This window comes from Grampus griseus (assembly GCF_964374135.1).
Source record: "Grampus griseus genome assembly, chromosome: 12".
Classification (NCBI taxonomy): Eukaryota; Metazoa; Chordata; class Mammalia; order Artiodactyla; family Delphinidae; genus Grampus; species Grampus griseus.
The window spans coordinates 14,899,386-14,916,668 of NC_139006.1; the positions used below are offsets into that span (position 1 = coordinate 14,899,386).

At 51.3% G+C, this 17,283-nt stretch overlaps 2 protein-coding genes across 2 annotated transcripts; one reads left to right on the top strand and one right to left on the bottom strand.

The window, feature by feature from the left end:
- Nucleotides 1-106: 106 nt before the first annotated feature.
- On the top strand, nucleotides 107-5,228 carry RITA1 (RBPJ interacting and tubulin associated 1). Its single transcript, XM_082667237.1, has 4 exons — nucleotides 107-329; nucleotides 503-642; nucleotides 1,058-1,423; nucleotides 4,165-5,228. The coding sequence occupies exons 3-4, from the start codon at nucleotides 1,113-1,115 to the stop codon at nucleotides 4,670-4,672; spliced, it is 819 nt and encodes a 272-aa protein (XP_082523363.1). The 5' UTR covers nucleotides 107-329; nucleotides 503-642; nucleotides 1,058-1,112; the 3' UTR covers nucleotides 4,673-5,228.
- Nucleotides 5,229-7,097: 1,869 nt separating this feature from the next.
- DRC10 (dynein regulatory complex subunit 10) lies at nucleotides 7,098-14,548 on the bottom strand (the record flags this gene model as incomplete). Its single annotated transcript, XM_082667920.1, has 4 exons — nucleotides 7,098-7,412; nucleotides 8,754-8,825; nucleotides 10,510-10,743; nucleotides 13,820-14,548. 4 exons carry the CDS (start codon nucleotides 14,546-14,548, stop codon nucleotides 7,098-7,100), a joined length of 1,350 nt encoding a protein of 449 aa, XP_082524046.1.
- Between the last annotated feature and the right edge of the window lie 2,735 nt (nucleotides 14,549-17,283).

Genomic DNA, 17,283 nt, shown 5'->3' on the forward strand with positions numbered 1-17,283 from the left:
CAGGGTGACCTAATCCCACCCCCGGGAGAGAATGGTTCTGGCCGCCCCGCCCCGCCTTACCGCTCGCGGGTTGCTGTTTGATGCGCGCGTGGAGCATACATAGCTAGGGCTGGGTTTCCCGGGAAGGGTCGGCCCGCGCGGTCCCCCGTGCGGGGGCTGGGGGCGGCCTGAGCTGCCAGGGGTCGCGTGCTCCCGGGATTCAGAGCTGCAGATCTCGGATGTACCGCGCTCCACAGGTGCCCAAACGTCCCCGCAAAGGAGTCCAGGCCTGGACTGGGGGGAGGGGGCGCTGTGGGTGGCCGCCGACGTCAGCCAACCAAGATGCTCAGGTAGGAAAATAACTCCAGAATGCGGGCACCTCGAACATCAGCCGGGACATTGACTTGGGGATCGGTGAATGTGGGGCAGTTGGCGGGCTGAGTGTAATCCCCCAGTAGTAGAATGGTTAAGTACACAAGCTCTAGACTCCTATCAGGTTCACATTCTATTTCCACTGTTTTAGCTTTATAGGTGGGACTTAAACTTGTGACTTCATCCTTTGGAGCCTCAGTTTTGTCATCTGTAGAATGGACATAGTGGAAGCTACCTCACAGGACTGCTGAGAAGATTAAATGAGAATACTTGTAGAGATCTTTGCAGGAGGTAGGCACGGGATCTATGCAGGTTATTATTCCTGCCCCATAGATACGTACAGGATATAGGAGCCTGCCCTGTCTGCCCCCCGCCACCATAGTTTGTCTTCTGGTTGGTGCTAAAGTAGGCACAGGCCCAATCTATTCTTCACCCCCTTAGCATTCTATAAATATCTACTGAGTACACACTGTATGCTAGGAATGCATATTTACTCACTAAATACTTGCCAGTAGCACCCTTCTCCCCGTCATTACAACAACTCAAAAAAAGTCAATTTTCCGAAATGTCCCCTGGGATTGGCAGCTCCCCTTTGAAGAGGACTGGTTGAGGGAGAACGTGACCTTTTTGCCCTGGGGACGGGAACTTAAGAGATTGCCAGTCTTTGCTGATGACAGATGGTTGCCACCGTGACCACTTTTCATAGGGAGACCTGGAAGCAGGGGCTGGCAGGCAGAGCACACCTGCTGTCACCCAGGACCATGAACAGCGTGAAGACCCCGGGGGAGCTGGCCGTGAGTGGGATGCAGACCCTCCACGTTCAGCACCGCTGCCGGGGCAGCTGCCGGGTCAAGGTTAGGCCGTCATATGTGGATGAGACTTTGTTTGGCAGTCCTGCAGGCACCCAGCCCACACCACCAGCCTTTGACCCACCGTGGATGGGGAAGGCCAACAGAACCAGAGGAGTGGGTACAGGGGCATCACAGGCCTCAGGGGCCAACGGGAGCTGTGAGACTACCTCCTCCAGGGACAAGACCCTGACCCTCGCACCAAGGAAGAAGAACAAATACAGGTAACAGGATGGGGAGATGCCCTGTTGTTCACATGTCGTGTGACTTTGGGCAAGCACTTTGACCTCTCTGAGCCACAGTTTCCTCACAGTGGAAGGTGGGACCTGATGGGGTTATTGACAAGGTTAAATGGGATGAGACATGTACAGTGCTGGGCACGGTAACCCGACACTTAGGAAGCTCTCAGTAAATGGTAGTGATAATGGTTGTGATGGTGGAATACCCATCCCCAAATGTCTTAGAATGGGCTTCTGAGGCCCAGAGGGGTCAGGTGATTTGCCCAAGATCACACAGCAATTTGCATGAAATTATTAGTTTGGTTGATCCATGAAATGACATAAATGTGATGATTCCAAACTTCAGCAAGTCATTTTGAAAATGGTTCTTGCTGCATTTTCACGAACAATTTATAAAAACAGGATCTAATGCCAGTGGTTATTGTAGGTTCCAGTTAGATTATTTGGATTATTTCGATTAATATCAGCCTGGAGGGAGGTCTCAGGGCTCTATCTTATTTATTGTCATCAGTGTCTTGAACTAAAACATGGAAGACTAGTATATTAGTCAATCAGGGTTGTTATAACAAAATACCATAGACTGGGGGGCTTAAACAACAGAAATTTATTTTTTCACAGTTCTGGAGGCTTGAAGTCCAAGGTCAAGACGCCAGCAGGGCTGCTTTCTCCTGAAGGCTACCTATCCTTGGGTTGCAGATGGCCACCTATTCACTGGGAACTCACATGGGCTTTTCTCTGTGAGCATGTACACTCCTGGTGCCTCTTCCTCTTCTTATAAGGACACAAATCCTATTGGATTAGGACCTCACCTTTATGGCCTCATTTAACCTTAATTACCTCTTTAAAATTCAGCATGAATTTTGGGAGGATGCAATTCAGTCCATAATAACTAGCCAATCATATTTAGGATCCATTCTGAGCCAAGAGGCACATATAGTAGTTGAGAATGGGAATAGTGTTTATTTAAGTAGATAAAATTCAACAGAGATAAAAGCAAGTCCCCATTATTATCATGTCCACCTGGCAATTGCCGTGGACCACAAGGCAGGCTCAGGTTGACATTAGCGGCACTGACAGCTACAACATGGCTGAAAACGCTGGTGTCAGCGTAGGCTGTATGAACAGAAGTATGGTTTCCTAAACAAGGCAGATAACAGTCAACCGCATGCTCTCCTGGAGGATGGAGTTTTATGCTGGACGCTGACAAGTAGAGGGTGTCAAGTTAGAAGGTACGTAAGAGTTAGAGATGCTATTGAGCAGCAACTTTGGTACCAGACAGACATAGGTATCAACCAGGTATGGTTTTGAACAGCTAAATCAAGTGACTTTTCAAAGACTTGCAGTTTGGGAATGGAAGCACTTTTAGTCCTGGCCAAAAACCATGGACCTGACACCTCATAGGTATGCCATGAATATTTGTGGGACTAATAAAAAAAAAATTGCTGGGCTTCCCTGGTGGCGCAGTGGTTGGGAGTCCGCCTGCCGATGCAGGGGACGCGGGTTCGTGCCCCGGTCCGGGAGGATCCCACGTGCCGCGGAGCGGCTGGGCCCATGAGCCATGGCCGCTGGGCCTGCGCGTCCGGAGCCTGTGCTCTGCAATGGGAGAGGCCACGGCAGTGGGAGGCCCGCATACCGCAAAAAAAAAAAAAAAAAATTGCTGAATGAATCTAATTAAAGGTGAGAGGCCTAGAAGGCACTTAAGTCTGACTTAGTGATCAAGAGCTTGGGTCTTTGAGCAGGGCGCTGGATTTGAATCTTGTCTGTACCCTCCTTTTTACCCTTCCTATGCCTCAGTTTTCTTGTCTGTAAAATGGGATTATATCGCCCTCCTTGTGGGTGTTGTGAGAAATGAGATGACACACAAGTGACATGCTGAGTCCTGGACCTACACATGAAAAGCCCTGAGTAAATATGCAAAAATTTTAAAAGCTGCTCTGGTGGTGAGGCCAGACCACAGAAGTTCAAACTGAGAACCCTCTACATGCCAGGTGCTGGGCTGTGCAATTTCAAATATAGTTGGAAGGGCCACATGACTGCAGAGGGTTCGGCTGACGAGGCCACTACAAAAAGGGAAAAGTGGTGGGTTAAGAGAAAAAGTGAAAGCTATAAAGACTAAGGTTATATTAATCAGGACTCTTGGTTGCAAGTGACAGAAGACTTACCCAAACTGGCTTCAGCAGAAAAAGGGCATTTGGGGCTCATATAACAGGGGCTCAAAACGTTCTTGGGATTTTGTCTCTGTTTTAGTGCAGCTTTCCCCTACACATCCCAGGGGAGATGGCCACTGGCGCTTAGCCCTTATATCCTGCCAGTTCTTCAGGGCTAGGTGGAAGAAAAACATTTCTCTCCTAGTAGTTTCTGCAAAGGTCCTAAGGCAGACCCTTATTGTGCAGAATGGGTCATGTGGTTATTCCTGAGCCAATCAGTGTGGTCAGGAGGTTGGGATATGCAAACTGGCCTGGCCTGGGGCACATGCCAGGGAGTGGGGGTGGGGTGGGGCAGGATGCAGGGGGACTGGGTACTTGGCAGGGGAAAAATAGCAGAGATGGGGGTAGTGGTACATGAGGGCTGTGGCCTCGCTGCAGGTGCCAGGCTGGGAGACAAGGACTTCTGGGACCTGTAGGCAACCCTCTGCTGCTGCAGCTGCCTGGCAGGGGGTGCGGGTGGGGGTGGGCAAGGTTTTTAGGGTTTATTTCCCTAGCTCACTGTTTCTCTTCCCTTGCCAGACTGATTGGCCACACTCCTTCTTACTGCGATGAGTCGCTCTTTGGCTCCCGACCTGAGGGCGCCGGCTGGGAGGCCTCGTGGATGGCGAAGGGGGATGCTGCAAAGCTCCATGCCCTCTTCTGGACACCCCCAGCTACCCCTAGGGGCAGCCACTCACCCCGCCCCAGGGAGACTCCAGTGCGAGCCATTCACCCAGCTAGTCCCTCAAAGACAGAGCGCCGGGTGGTGGCAGATTCCCGGAGGTTGTCCGTGGACGGGTTAGACTCTCCACGCCCTCCGAGGCGGGAGCGTTCTTATTCCCTCACCCACCTTAATGTCCCCAGCACGAGTCACCCACCCACCAGTACCCCCTGCACAAATGGGCCTCGAGATCCCAGACCTTCCCCGTCAGGAGTGACCTTCCGGAGCCCCCTGGTGACTCCCAGGGCTCATTCAGTCAGTGTTTCAGTGCCAGTTACCCCCCGACGAGGCGGAGCCATCCAGAAACCAAAGCCACCTTGGAAATGAATTTCTTGGTCCTTTCTGCAGGTTTGCCCATGGGGTCACAGCAAAGGGCAGAGTTTCAGAGGATGGCACTGGTGGGCGGGCCTTTGGGGAGACCACCAGGCATTGGCAAAGCACTCCTGGGGGCAGACAGAGAGAGGGTGGGCAGTGCCGCCCTTTCTTCTGACAACCTCTGGTTGCTCCCTGCTTTTGCCGCTGGTGTGGATATGAGGGCCGCCTCTGGAGATCCCTGTTTCAAGTTCTGTCATAGCCACACGGCATATCAGTGCCAACCCAGGGGTGTCCCCCGGGAGGGTCCCCCCACTCCCTCCATCACACCCACAACATTGTCTCGCCACCAAGTGTGAATAAATGGTATGATCGCCAACCCGGAGGGTTCCTTCTCCCTCCCTTCAAGCCAAGCTTCTGCTCAGGATGAGTTTCCAGCTGAGTCTGGACGCCTCAGGAATTTTCCCAGGCACAGTATGTGGACCAGCAGGGAACACAAGGTGATATGTGGGTGGACATTTAAAATTTTAATAGTCATGTATTTATTTTCATGTATTAAATATATCAGCTCATCGAAGCCGTGAGTTTTGCTAATTTTTTCCTTAGGATAAAGGCCAGTGTTAGGTCTGAGTTGATTTAAATAACAAAGGTAAATAACATAGCAATCATGACAGTGGCAGGTGGGCAACTAATCCTCCTGTGTTGGTTTCTAGCTAATACCACTAATTGGGGGGTTAGCTGATTCTTCCTGAGCTCAGAATATGGGCTATAGTTGACTTGTTTTGAAATCATATGTATATATATATATATATATATGATATACATTTCCTACCGTAAAAAAAAAAAAAAACCCACAGTGACTAGGATTTGCTTGGACTTTGAGGGGTCCAAGAAGACCAGAAATTTCCACATGGCACCTGGAGAGCACTCGGGGAGGAAGCCTAAGTGGTCAGGGCCCGCCTGCCTCCTGCCCCGCACCATCCTGGGTCAGGCCCCTCAGGAGGAACAGCAAAGCCTTTGTTCTGATGGAGCTGCACCCAGAATCCCAGCATCCTGGTGGATTGCACCTCCAGGAAGCACCGGGATTCCAGAGAGGCCAGCTGGAAGCCACATCTTTGGTTCTGTGCCTCCACCTTTGGGGAAGGGAAGAGCAGACACTCCCGGGGAACAGTCTGGGAGGGACCAACAGTGCCTAGGACCAGGGGCGCACATTCAGACGCCTACACGGCTCCGGTGGGCCGTGAGGGACGCAAGCGAGCCATGCTCTTGGCACAGACAGCATTTTAAACATGTAGGGTGTTTAAATTTCCTAGAACACTTGCAAAGAATTAGTTCCCTCCCTCCTCAGTTTTACTTGAAACATTCAGCTCTCATTTGCCTTTATCCCTTGCCCCTATGTTTTAGTAGACATTGGCCACAAATACCTCTTTCCTCCAAACTGTACTAAAAAAGGGAAGCAACCGCCCAAGTATGATGATAAGGGGTGACTGACGCTGAGGCCATGATGGCTGGAAGACAATTGGGAGTGGTGGCGACTGGGACAACCTGTCTGCCACCCAAAGGGGGCGCTCCTCACCTTTAGAAGACACGCAGGCCCGGGCTATCTGGATGATGAGATTTTTCCAGAAAAGTCATTTTTAAGCAGTAGCCTCTGATTTTTTAAATGCCGGCAGTGGGGATTTCCCTGGTGGTCCAGTGGTTAAGACTTTGCCTTCCAGTGCAGGGAGTGCGGGTTGGATCCCTGGCCAGGGAGCTAAGATCTCACATGCCTCACGGCCAAAGAACAAAAACATAAAACAGAAGCAGTATTGTAACAAATTCAATAAAGACTTAAAAAAAAAACACCAGTAGTGAATTAAAAAATATATTCTTCAACTACCTGGACACCAAATAAGGCTAATGTGAGGTTGCTGGTTTATGACCTCAGGACCCCTGAGCTTTCACGGTGCTAAACCAGGGAGAGGTTGTGGGCAAATTGATATCCAGAGCAGGGGCAGAGTGCAGCCTGAAACCCTCCCTCTTCCTCCTGGAGTTCTCTGCCTGCCCCGCCCTCCCCTGTGGGCAGCTGTGACCCACACCCAGCTGTCCTGGTGGGTGATGTGTCCATCGCACTCATGGCAGCTTCTGGGCTGGGACCGAGGGAGATGCAGCCCAAGGTCCAGCTTCCCAGCGAGGCTAAAGGAAGGAATGGTTATGTGCTGACACCCAGCCTGTGTGTTCCCCTCGTGGAAACGGCACCTGCAGCATGGACACGCACCCAATGGCCCTGGGTAAAGTGAAGTTTATTTGTAGGCTGTGGTTTAAAAGTGTTTTTAATTTTGAAAAAGTGTTAAGGCCATGAATCGCAGGGCTCCACATCCCAGGGGCTTCCAGGCCGGCTCTTGAGTGAGAGGTAAGATCTTGGTGAGGGCAGGGGTCTGGGCAGGCTGGGGGGAGGGACTCATTTCTTGCCCTTGCCCTTGCCCTTGCCCTCGCCCTTGCCCTTGTCCTTCTTCCCTCTGCTCTTGCTCCACTTCCTCTTCTTGGACCTGAGCATGGAGCGGACCAGGTAGCCCCTCCACAGGGCCTGGATGAGCATGGCAGCCCGCACCATGTGCACCATCTCCTGCTCGGCTTCCAGCCTCTTCTTGGTGTTGATCTCCTGCTCGGCCTGGATCTGGGAGAACTCTTCCACCAGCACGTCATGCCGTCTCTTCAGCTCCTCCAGCTGCAGCTTCTCCTCCTTGTGGATGATATCCAACTCCTCGTACTCATCCTGGGGTGACAGGCAGGGGGTAGGTGTCTCCAGGCACAGAGCACCGCCTGCCACCCTCTTCTGTTCCCACCCTTCCCGAAGGCGCTTCCGCCCCCAGCAATACCGCCTACGCTAAGCCTTTCTGCATCTGAGGCCCAGATGAGAAAGGGAGAGCTGATGCGGTCCATCTGAGTTTGCGGTGGGACACAGCTGAAATAGGTCAGGAAGGAGGAAAGAACACGGCTCGTGGGCTGGGCAGGCTGGGCTTCCAATCCCAGCTCAGCCACATCTCGAGGGGCTTCACCTTTCAAGCCGTCATTTTTCCTCATCTGAAACACGGGGACAATTCCAAACCCAGGAGCAGGGGTGGGAGCTATTTCCAGGATTAAATGACAGGATGGATGCAACGTCCATCCCCCCCACTCCCACCAGGCATCTACCAGAAGAAAAGTACTTCCAGAAAACACAGAGCTAAGTGGACTCGGTCTCTGCCATCATTCACCCACCACCCTCATTGGGAACAGAGAAACAAGAGCACAGCCTCCAGTCTCCCCCTTCATAGAGCACTCAGGATCAGACAGCACACCTGACATTGACCACTCAGAGGCTTATGTCACTTCCAGTGCTCACCAGGCCTCCCTGCCCCAAAGTCGGGGCTGTGGGCCACCGATGTTATCACAGAGCTGGGTGGAGGCTTAAGGGCACCCCGTTTTTAGGCTACTATTCCCTGGAGCACCTCCTCCAGGCCAGATCCTGTGCTGTACAAGCACCTGTGACAACAGTGACTCGTTAAATCCCCACCATGGTTCCAGCGTGGGTGTTACTGTGATCACATGCAGAAATGGGCTCAGAAAGGTCAAGTTCCTTGCTTAGGGTCACACAGCGAGTAAGTGCCACTAGAGTAGAACCTCCAGATGACAATGGGGACTTTGTTGACTGCTGGAGCCCAGCACCGGGCACATCTAAACACTCGGTAGAAAGTTCCTGAGTGAAGTGGTGGAGGTGAATGCTTGAACCCCATGGGGATGAGTTCCGGCTTAGGGGGCTGCTAGCAGGAGCTGAGCAGAAGGGAACAGGGAGTCTAGGATACTGACAGTAGATGGAGCCAGGATCTTCGAGCCTGGTGTCAAGCACATCTTAGTGGCTCACAGCTTCTGGCTCCTTCCTTTCCCATGGCTCCCCTTACTGCCCCAGGCTAGACAAACCCTTGAGCCTAAGGAAGGGGCAGGGAAGCCACTCTGGAGAGGCCCAGAACTTGGCATAGACCATGGACCATACTAGGGCTTCTCTTCTCCACCCCTCACCCCCATTCCTAGAGGATCTTGGGAAACACACTTGAGAGAGACTTAGGCAGACAGATACCTGCTTTTCACTCATCTCCAAATCGTATTTCTGGATCCAGTTCTCAATTTCCGTTTCCACTTTATATTTTTTCTAAAAAAAATTCAATTAGTCATTGTGTGATGGACTAATATTAACAATAAAAAGCACTCAGCCCACTCTGCGTCAGCAGGCCCTGCCTCACGCCTCGCCTCCTGAATCCACATCACAAGGTATGTTCTCCATTTCACAGGCAAGGACACGGAGGATCAGATGTGCTAACTCACTTGGCCCAAGATTACAGAGCTGATGGGTGGTGGAGCTTGGATTTGAAGCCAGCAGTCCAGCTCCAGAACATTGTAGGCAGAGGGAGCAGCAGGTGCAAAGGCCCTGCGGTGGGAACAAGCTGGTGATGTTTAAAGAGTAGGAACTGAGCCAGTGTGGCTGGAATGGCGTGGCCGGGGAGGAGAATGGTCCCATTGAGCTCAGAGTGAGAAGCTGTGTCACAGAGGGAGTGTCAGCAGTGGAAGGAGTTTGGTGTCTAACGTAAGGGAGAGTGGAAGCTGTTGGGTGGATTTAGATACAGTGGAGGAACGTGATCTAATTTTGTTTTTAAAAGATCAGCTCCGGTACATACAGTGGAATGCTATTCTGCCATAAAAAGGAGTGAAGTATTGGTAAATGCTACGTGGATGAACCTTGAAAGTGCAAGCCTAAGTGAAAGAAGCCAGACACGAAAGACCACATATTGTATGATTCCGTTTACGTGAAGAGTCCAGCATAGGCAAATCCATAGAGATAAAAAGTAGATGAGTGGTTGCCAGGGACTGGGGGGAGGCGGGTGGAGAAGCTACTTAATGAGTACAGGGTTTTATCTGGAGGTGATGAAAATATCTTGGAACTAGATAAAGGTTGTGGTTGTCCGACATCGTGAATATACTAAGTGCCACTGAATAACTTTAAACGGTTATATTTTATGTTATGTGAATTTCACCTCAATTAAAAAAAAAAAATCAGCTCCTTAGTCCTACAGTGCAAGAGGTCATAACTTGGGCACCACGGATGGGCTGGCTTCAGGGGGCCTGTAACCCAAGCATTGCCCCCCACCATGGGTATGTGCTTCTGTGCCTTTTCATGGGGGAGAGGCCCGGTGCTTCCATTAGATGCTCAAAAGTGTAGTGAAACAAAAACGAATCTGAGAACAAGTGTTAGAAAGGGTGCCCTTTGTGAGGAAAGGGATTCGGAAGCAAACTGGGTGCATGCTGGGCCTGGGTCCTGGCTGAGACGATGGAGAAGGCAGATGAAAAAAGGATATTTATTGAGCACCGACTAGGTGCTACCAGCTGCCTACCCATCATCCCATCTAATTCTCATAGCAACTCATTAAGGCCTATTCAATCACTTTCATTTTAAAAATGTGAAAACTAAGGCTCAGAGGGAGTTAAGAGATTTGCCAGAGGTTTCTGTGCGCCTTCATTTCCTTTGCAGGACAGGTGGGTATCATCCTCCTTGTGGGGCCCAGAGGAGTTCAGGAACTTGCCCAAGGTCACAGAGCTGGCCTGCAGCAGGACCTGATCTCTCTGCCCCCAGTCCCTGGCCTGTGTGCTGCTCCCTCCTGCCTCCCGAGGGATACTGTGTCCATCCTGGGCTTCCCTGCACCCTTCTCCCCAGGGAGCTGCGCCCCGGGCGGCTGAAGCAGCCCTGCCCCCCACCCCAAGCCCTGCGCCTGGCCCTCCCTTCGCCCCCTCCCCTGCCCCAGTGGCCCCATTGCCCCCACCGCCCCGCTTCCCCGGGGCACCTTCCTCAGCGCCTGCTCTGCCTCCCAGTTCTCCATGACCAGGCTGTTGAACTGCGCCTGCAGCAGCAGGATCTCCTGCTGGGTCTTGGCCACCCGGGCCTGTGAGGCCCGGAAGTCCGCCTTCTGCTGCTTCTTGGCCTCCTTCTTGGTGCGAAGGAGGCTGTTCTCTGAGAGCTTGGGCAGCTGGTGCAGGTGGTTTTTCAGTTCTTGGATCACGACGTTCTCCTTCTCCACCTGGGCCAGGAAGAAAAGAGGCTCCAGGATACCTCCACGATCATGAGCCATCGCAGGAGAGGTTGGCGTGCCTGCAGCCCCCTCAGGACGGGGCGCTACTACCTCACCAAATCCCAGCCCTGGCCCCAGAGGACGGGGACAGCCTGCCTAGAGACCGGGAAACTGAGGCTCACGGGGGTTGAGTCTGTCTGGGGTTGTGCAGCTGAGATGGAATTTGAAGCCGGGTCTGTCTGATCCAGACAGGCTGTCTGGCCACCGTCCTCTATTTCCCGGCGTGTGTGAAGTGCACAGGCGCGCCTGAGCGGGGTCACAGGAGGAGAGGTCTGCGACAGCGCGACGTTCCTGCCGGGGCACAGCAGGGGAGTGCCTAGTTGCCAGGGACACTTGGCGCGATGCATGAAAGTGTGAGATAAACACACACCGCAGGGATTGCCCCCCCCCACCCCGCTCTCCCCTTGAGGGCCTGGCTTGGCTCGTGACCCTCAGTCGGTTCTAAAACAGGAATTGGTTGTAGTGAGGTGGATGGACCTAGAGTCCGTCATGCAGAGTGAAGTAAGTCAGAAGGAGAAAAAAAATTACCGTATGCTAACACATATATATGGAATCTAAAAAAAAAAAAAAGGTTCTGAAGAACCTAGGGGTAAGACGGGCATAGACACAGACCTACTAGAGAATGGACTTGAGGATATGGGGAGGGGGCAGGGTAAGCTGGGACGAAGTGAGAGAGTGGCATGGACATATATGTACACTACCAAACGTAAGATAGATAGCTAGTGGGAAGCAGCCGCATAGCACAGGGAGATTAGCTCGGTGCTTTGTGACCACCTAGAGGGGTGGGATAGGGAGGGTGGGAGGGAGACGCAAGCGGGAGGAGATATGGGAACATATGTATATGTATAACTGATTCACTTTGTTATAAAGCAGAAACTAACACACCAGTGTAAAACAGTTATACTCCAACAAAGATGTTAAAAATAAATAAATAAATAAAAATAAAATAAAGTAAAATAAAACAGGAATTGGGGTTGGGGGGCACCGCTGTTTCGTAAATAAACTCCAAAGGCTGATCACAAGTGCTAGGGTGTCCCTCTGAACACACCGGTGCTGTGGCTGGCTCAGGCCAGCAGCCTCGGGCTGGGGGCAGCTGGCAGCAGGGCTGCAGCGGGTCTGAGCTCACTTCCTGTACTCAGGGAGTGGGAGGCGGGGTGGGGAGGGGTTTGAGGCAAGCCTGTCCTGTGGGCAAGTCTTCAGCCTTCAGGGGTTGGGTTTGAAGCAGGCAGTACTATTCGCAGTCAGAGCTTTTCTTGTGGACCCCTCAACATGCCTTATTGGTGTCAGCCTCTCATTTTACACTGAGATCCAGTGACCTGATGAAATCTGCCCACCTGGCAGAAATGGAATTTGACCCCAGATCTGTCCAACTTGGCAGCCCCAAGCTGTTTCCACTACCCGAATGAGACCAGCAAAGCCACTTGGAAGTCCTCTTCCTTTCCCTAGGTGACACCCCTCCAACCTATGAGTGGTCTCCCCTGAGCACCCAGGAGCCTGTCATCTTTCTACTCAGCAGATAATTACCTTGTCCCCCTTTTTGTGCCAGGCCCACTAGGGACCCAGTGGAGGGCCAAGAGAGACAAGGTCCCTGTTCTTTTGTGGGGGAGCCAGACCCCAATCATATCATCAAATCATCACACAGTCATCAACAAACTCTGATGAATGCTGTACAGGACAAAGTCGGAGAGAACATAAGGAAGGGGGGACCCCCCGAGCTAGTACATCAGGGAGGGAGCGTGGCCTTGATCTCTCATCTATCACAGGGCGATGAAAATGTGACAGTGCTGGCTGGCTGTCCCCCAGGACCTGTTCTCCCCAGAAAGGCTGTAGAGCAGAATGTTTCACTGGGAAGGTGGCCCCAGCTACAGACCACTTTCCCAGCATCTCTAGCACTGGGTGTAGCTAAGAACTATATGAACGCTGCTTCTAGGTGATGTCCCAAAAGGGTAGGACAAAGTCCCCTCCTCCCCTTTCCTCCTTCCTGCTGGCTGGACCAGTGGTGACATGACGGTGGAAGGCTGGAGCAACCTTCTGGGTCCACAGTTAGAAGCCCCATGTGGGGGGCAGCAGAGAAGCCAGCAGCAAGGAACCTGGGCCCCTGACGAGTTTACGAAGCAGAGCTTCCATGCCAGCTCTCTGTTAAACAGAAATACACTACCAGCTTGACTAAGCCACTATTATTTGGGGTCTCTGATTTAGCAGCCAAACCTATACTTACACGCCACTTCCCAGGGACTTTGCTAGCTGTTAGTGCGAAAATGTGTGTAAAGAATAACACATAGGGGCTTCCCTGGTGGCGCAGTGGTTGAGAGTCCACCTGCCAATGCAGGGGACACGGGTTCGTGCCCTGGTCCGGGAAGATCCCACATGCCGCGGGGCGGCTGGGCCCGTGAGCCATGGCCACTGAGCCTGCGCATCCGGAGCCTGTGCTCCGCAAAAGAAGAATAACACGTAGTATGTGTCTTGTTAGGTTGGGATCATGTTATCCTTTCCCCTCTTAAAAATTCTTCTAGAGCTTCCACCCCTCCTACCTGCCCCTTACCCTCAGGACAAAGACCACATTCCTCGATTAGGCCTCAAAGGCCCTGTGTAATCTGCGAGCAAAGCCTTAAGTTAAGTATTTACTACCCAGCCTTGGCCTGGAAGGTCTCTCTCTACCTCACTCGCCTGGCTCACTCCCTCTCATTCTCCATGTCCTGGCTTCAACATCCCTGAGTTCCAAGTTCAGGTCTCCTATAACACTCTCTTATAGCATCCTATACTTACCCTTCCTTGTACTTCTCAAAACTGTAATTAAATCAGCTCTTTAAGACCTACCTTCCCTATCATGAACTCCATGAGGCTGGGACCATGTGGACTCATCATTTATAAGACCTGGCATCCGGTAAGTGCTCAAAACAATATTTATGGAGTAAAAGAATGAAAACAGCTATTTAAATCACTGAGGAAAAAACCCAACTGCCAAAAGATTTGGACTCCTCCCTGGGGCTCCTCCTATAACCTGACCAATACTGTGCAGTGATACCTCTGCATCCCTGTTCCTCACGCAGGCTGCCAATTCATTTTCCAGAGTATCGATGATTTCTTGGTTCCTCTGATTCCGTCTGGTGATGTCCTGGATGAACTGAGTCTTGTCTCTGGCTTCCATGGGACTAGTGAGTAGCTTCTCAAACAGGAAACCTCGGAGTTCTACCAGGCTATCAATAAAACTCTGGGCTTCCACACTTCTGCCCAGGGTCTGCACCTGCAACAGCCTGGCAGCCTGGGGGCTACTGAGCAGGAGTCTCACGATGTTCTTGGTGGATCCTTTGATCTGCTGCATAAGGGGTGGGAGGTGGGATTTCTGCACCTCTATGGAGAGGACACGGTCTCGGAACGACGGTTCATCCTCGAACTCTTCTTCCTCCTGCAACTGCCTTTCTTCCTCCTGCAGGTAACTGACACGATCCACGAGGATCTGGCAAAGGTCCTGGTGCTCTCTCACTGCTTTCATGATGTCCTCCCCCAGCATCCCCTCCGAATTCTTGGAACTGGATGCCACGTATGACAGCAGGGTCACCAACTCCACCTTGTGAATTGTCTCGTCCAGGACGGACATGATCCTCTTGGTCTCGATGGTGGTGAGTTTGGTCTTGATAGGAGGCAAGCGTTTTGGCGGGGCGGTGGAGTTTTTGGTTGTCTGTGCTATCAGCCTTACTCTGTTGACGTCAGGGTCTTCGTAGAGAGGGCCCACGGCAAGGATGTCCAAAGCCATTTTATGAGCGGTCTTCTTCGCCTTTGTACGCCCTGAGAGATTGAGACTTTGGTAGACTATCTGGGCTTCCTGCTTTTATTGTCTCTGGCAACCCTGAAAAAGGAAGGAGTAGGTAGTCAGCAGAGTCAGGCTGACTTCGGGACGGCTGGTGTGGCCACGGCAGCCGTAAACTGTTGACGTGGAGAGTTTGTCTTAGGTGCTCTGCAGCCTTTACACAGAACCTCTCAAGGAAAGCCGCGTTTAGCTTTGTAACAGTGCTCAGGGCCCCAAGGGTAAGGGGACCATATGTGGAGCTGGGTCTCAGGCACATGTGTCAGGCAGGGACCAACCAGGAATACAGACATCATTCTAGGTATTCAAACACAGCAACCAGTTACGTGGGTGATGGAAGAATTGAGAGGCCAATCAGGGGAAGGGAAAGCCACCCAGCGATTGTCAATTGCAGGAAACCACGAAGGAGGAGGAAGCGGTGGGTTTGGGGATCAGGGCCACCCAGGGGAAGCTGGAGCCACAGCCATTTCCTGTCCAGGAGTCACTATAGCCCCAGTGGAGCTGTGGCCACTGCCGGAAATGCAGCCCAAAGCAGAGAGAAGAGGAGAAATCTGGTTTCTCCCTTTGTCCAGCCTTCCAATCTAACACCAGTGCCTCCCACTGACCAAATCCAGTGGGAAACCAGCGACAAGGGAGCCTGGGCAATGCAGCCCGCAGGGGTCAGCAGCTGGAGACAGAGCAGAAGAGGGACAAGCAAATAATTGTGCCGAGAGCGAACAGCATGAGGACCAGCACAGCGCATTTGCATTGGCTTTTAAGAATGGATTAAAAAAATCGGGGTGGGGGTCTTCCCTGGTGGCGCAGTGGTTGAGAGTCCGCCTGCCGATGCAGGGGACACGGGTTCGTGCCCCGGTCCGGGAAGATCCCACATGCCACGGAGCAACTAAGCCCATGAGCCACAACTACTGAGCCCACATGCCGCAACTACTGAAGCCCGTGCGCTGGGAGCCCATGCTCCACAACAAGAGAAGCCACCGCAATGAGAAGCCTGTGCACTGCAATGAAGAGTAGCCCCCGTTCGCCGCAACTAGAGAAAGCCCGCATGCAGCAACGAAGCCCCAATGCATGCAAAAATATAAATAAATAAATTTATTTTAAAAAAAAACAAACCAGAAGCCTCTGGGGGCTGAGGACTGGGGCAGAGGGCATTATCTTGCATCTCCTTGATTCCCACCTGCTTCCTGTTCCCCAATCAATCTCGTGAGTTCCTTAAGGCTTTTCCTGAAAATAACATTTTAGGGACAGCCATGGAGCTTCCTCAGCCTCCCCGGGGAATGAAGGATCTCTGCCCTATGGGCCACAGAATGAATGTGAACCAAGTGTTTAATGAACTCACTTCTCCCCATGGTCCCCCAAGGCTCTCAAGCATAAATCAAAACTCTCAAATTCTTTAGAGATTGCGGCTGCAAATGCAACGTTATGGGAAATGTTTCCAATTTGCTTTCAGCCAAATTACCTCTTCGCTTTAAAGGGCAAACTTGTTTTCTTTGATTATGATGACGCCCGTCAGTTCCTGACAGCTCATTTGGGTGAACAAGAAAAAGCTGGTGGAACTGGAATTGGGGGAAATGCATCTGACTCTGATTACAAAAATCACTGGAGAATCTCCTTTCCTTGAATTCTAATATGATCACTTCATTAATGCCACGAACCTTAATATCTCAGTCATTTCCAACTTAAGCCTCTCCTTTTAAAATTCTTGCCCTAAGAGTGAAACAAGGTTGTTAATGGAGGGGGGACTTTAATTGGATCTTCCCTTTATTTGTCATTAATTCTGCTGATGAACTTTATAAATGGAAATATATCTTTATCATGCAAATTATACCTGTTTTCACTCAGATAAGCTTGTTGGATGTTTTACTTTCCCTCTCGGAACATTTTGAAGAAAAAAAAAAAGGTTTGAGGTAAATTATATTTTGTTCCCCCGGGGAGAAAAAGGAGAAGAAAACCCAACTACCCTACAAGTACCCTGCAAATCCAGCACTGGTCCATGGAGAAGTCAGAGGGTGTGAAAAAACAAATTGAAGGGAGAGAGGGAGAGAGAGGGAGAGAGAGAGAGAGAGGGAGAGAGAGAGAGAGAGAGGGAGAGGGAGAGAGAGGGAGAAAGAGAGGTTTATGTGGGGGTGGGGAGCATCTCATTTTAAGAAATGCCATTAAATTCTAGCTAATTCCTGGGACTTCCCTGGCGTCCAGTGCTTAGGACTCCACACTCTCGCTGCAGGGGCCTGGGTTTGATCCCTGGTCAGGGAACTAAGATCCCACAAGCCACGCGGTGTGGCCCCGAAAAAACAAAAAACAAACAACAAACAAAAAACGAACTAACTCTTGAGAACTTACTATGTACCGAGCACTGTTCTAAATGCTTTACACAAATTAACTCCTTTATTCTTCACAACAGCCTCCTGGGGTAGGTGTTTTCATTACGTCCATTTTCCAGAAGAGGAAAGGAAGGCAGAGGGAGGTTAGCTGTTTCTACTAGTTTACAGCATGTAAGTCACAGAGCTGGGATTTCAGCCCAGGCAGTCTGTCTTAGGAGTCCGCATCCCATAACCACTATTCTGTCCAGCCTCTTGATTTTAAGATTGACTTCTATGGTGGAAAAATTAGAATCATGATTTATAGACTAATTCTTTGCTGGTCCAGTTTCAGTGAGTCCTGTTAAGTAGAGGTGTAGAGAAGAGATG

What these genes read in the sequence shown, in the direction of transcription:
- RITA1 (XM_082667237.1), top strand. Translation starts at nt 1,113, where the DNA reads ATGAACAGCGTGAAGACCCCGGGGGAGCTGGCCGTGAGTGGGATGCAG. An exon ending in AGGAAGAAGAACAAATACAG is followed by an intron (nt 1,424 to 4,164) that starts GTAACAGGATGG and finishes TTCCCTTGCCAG; the next exon opens with ACTGATTGGCCACACTCCTT.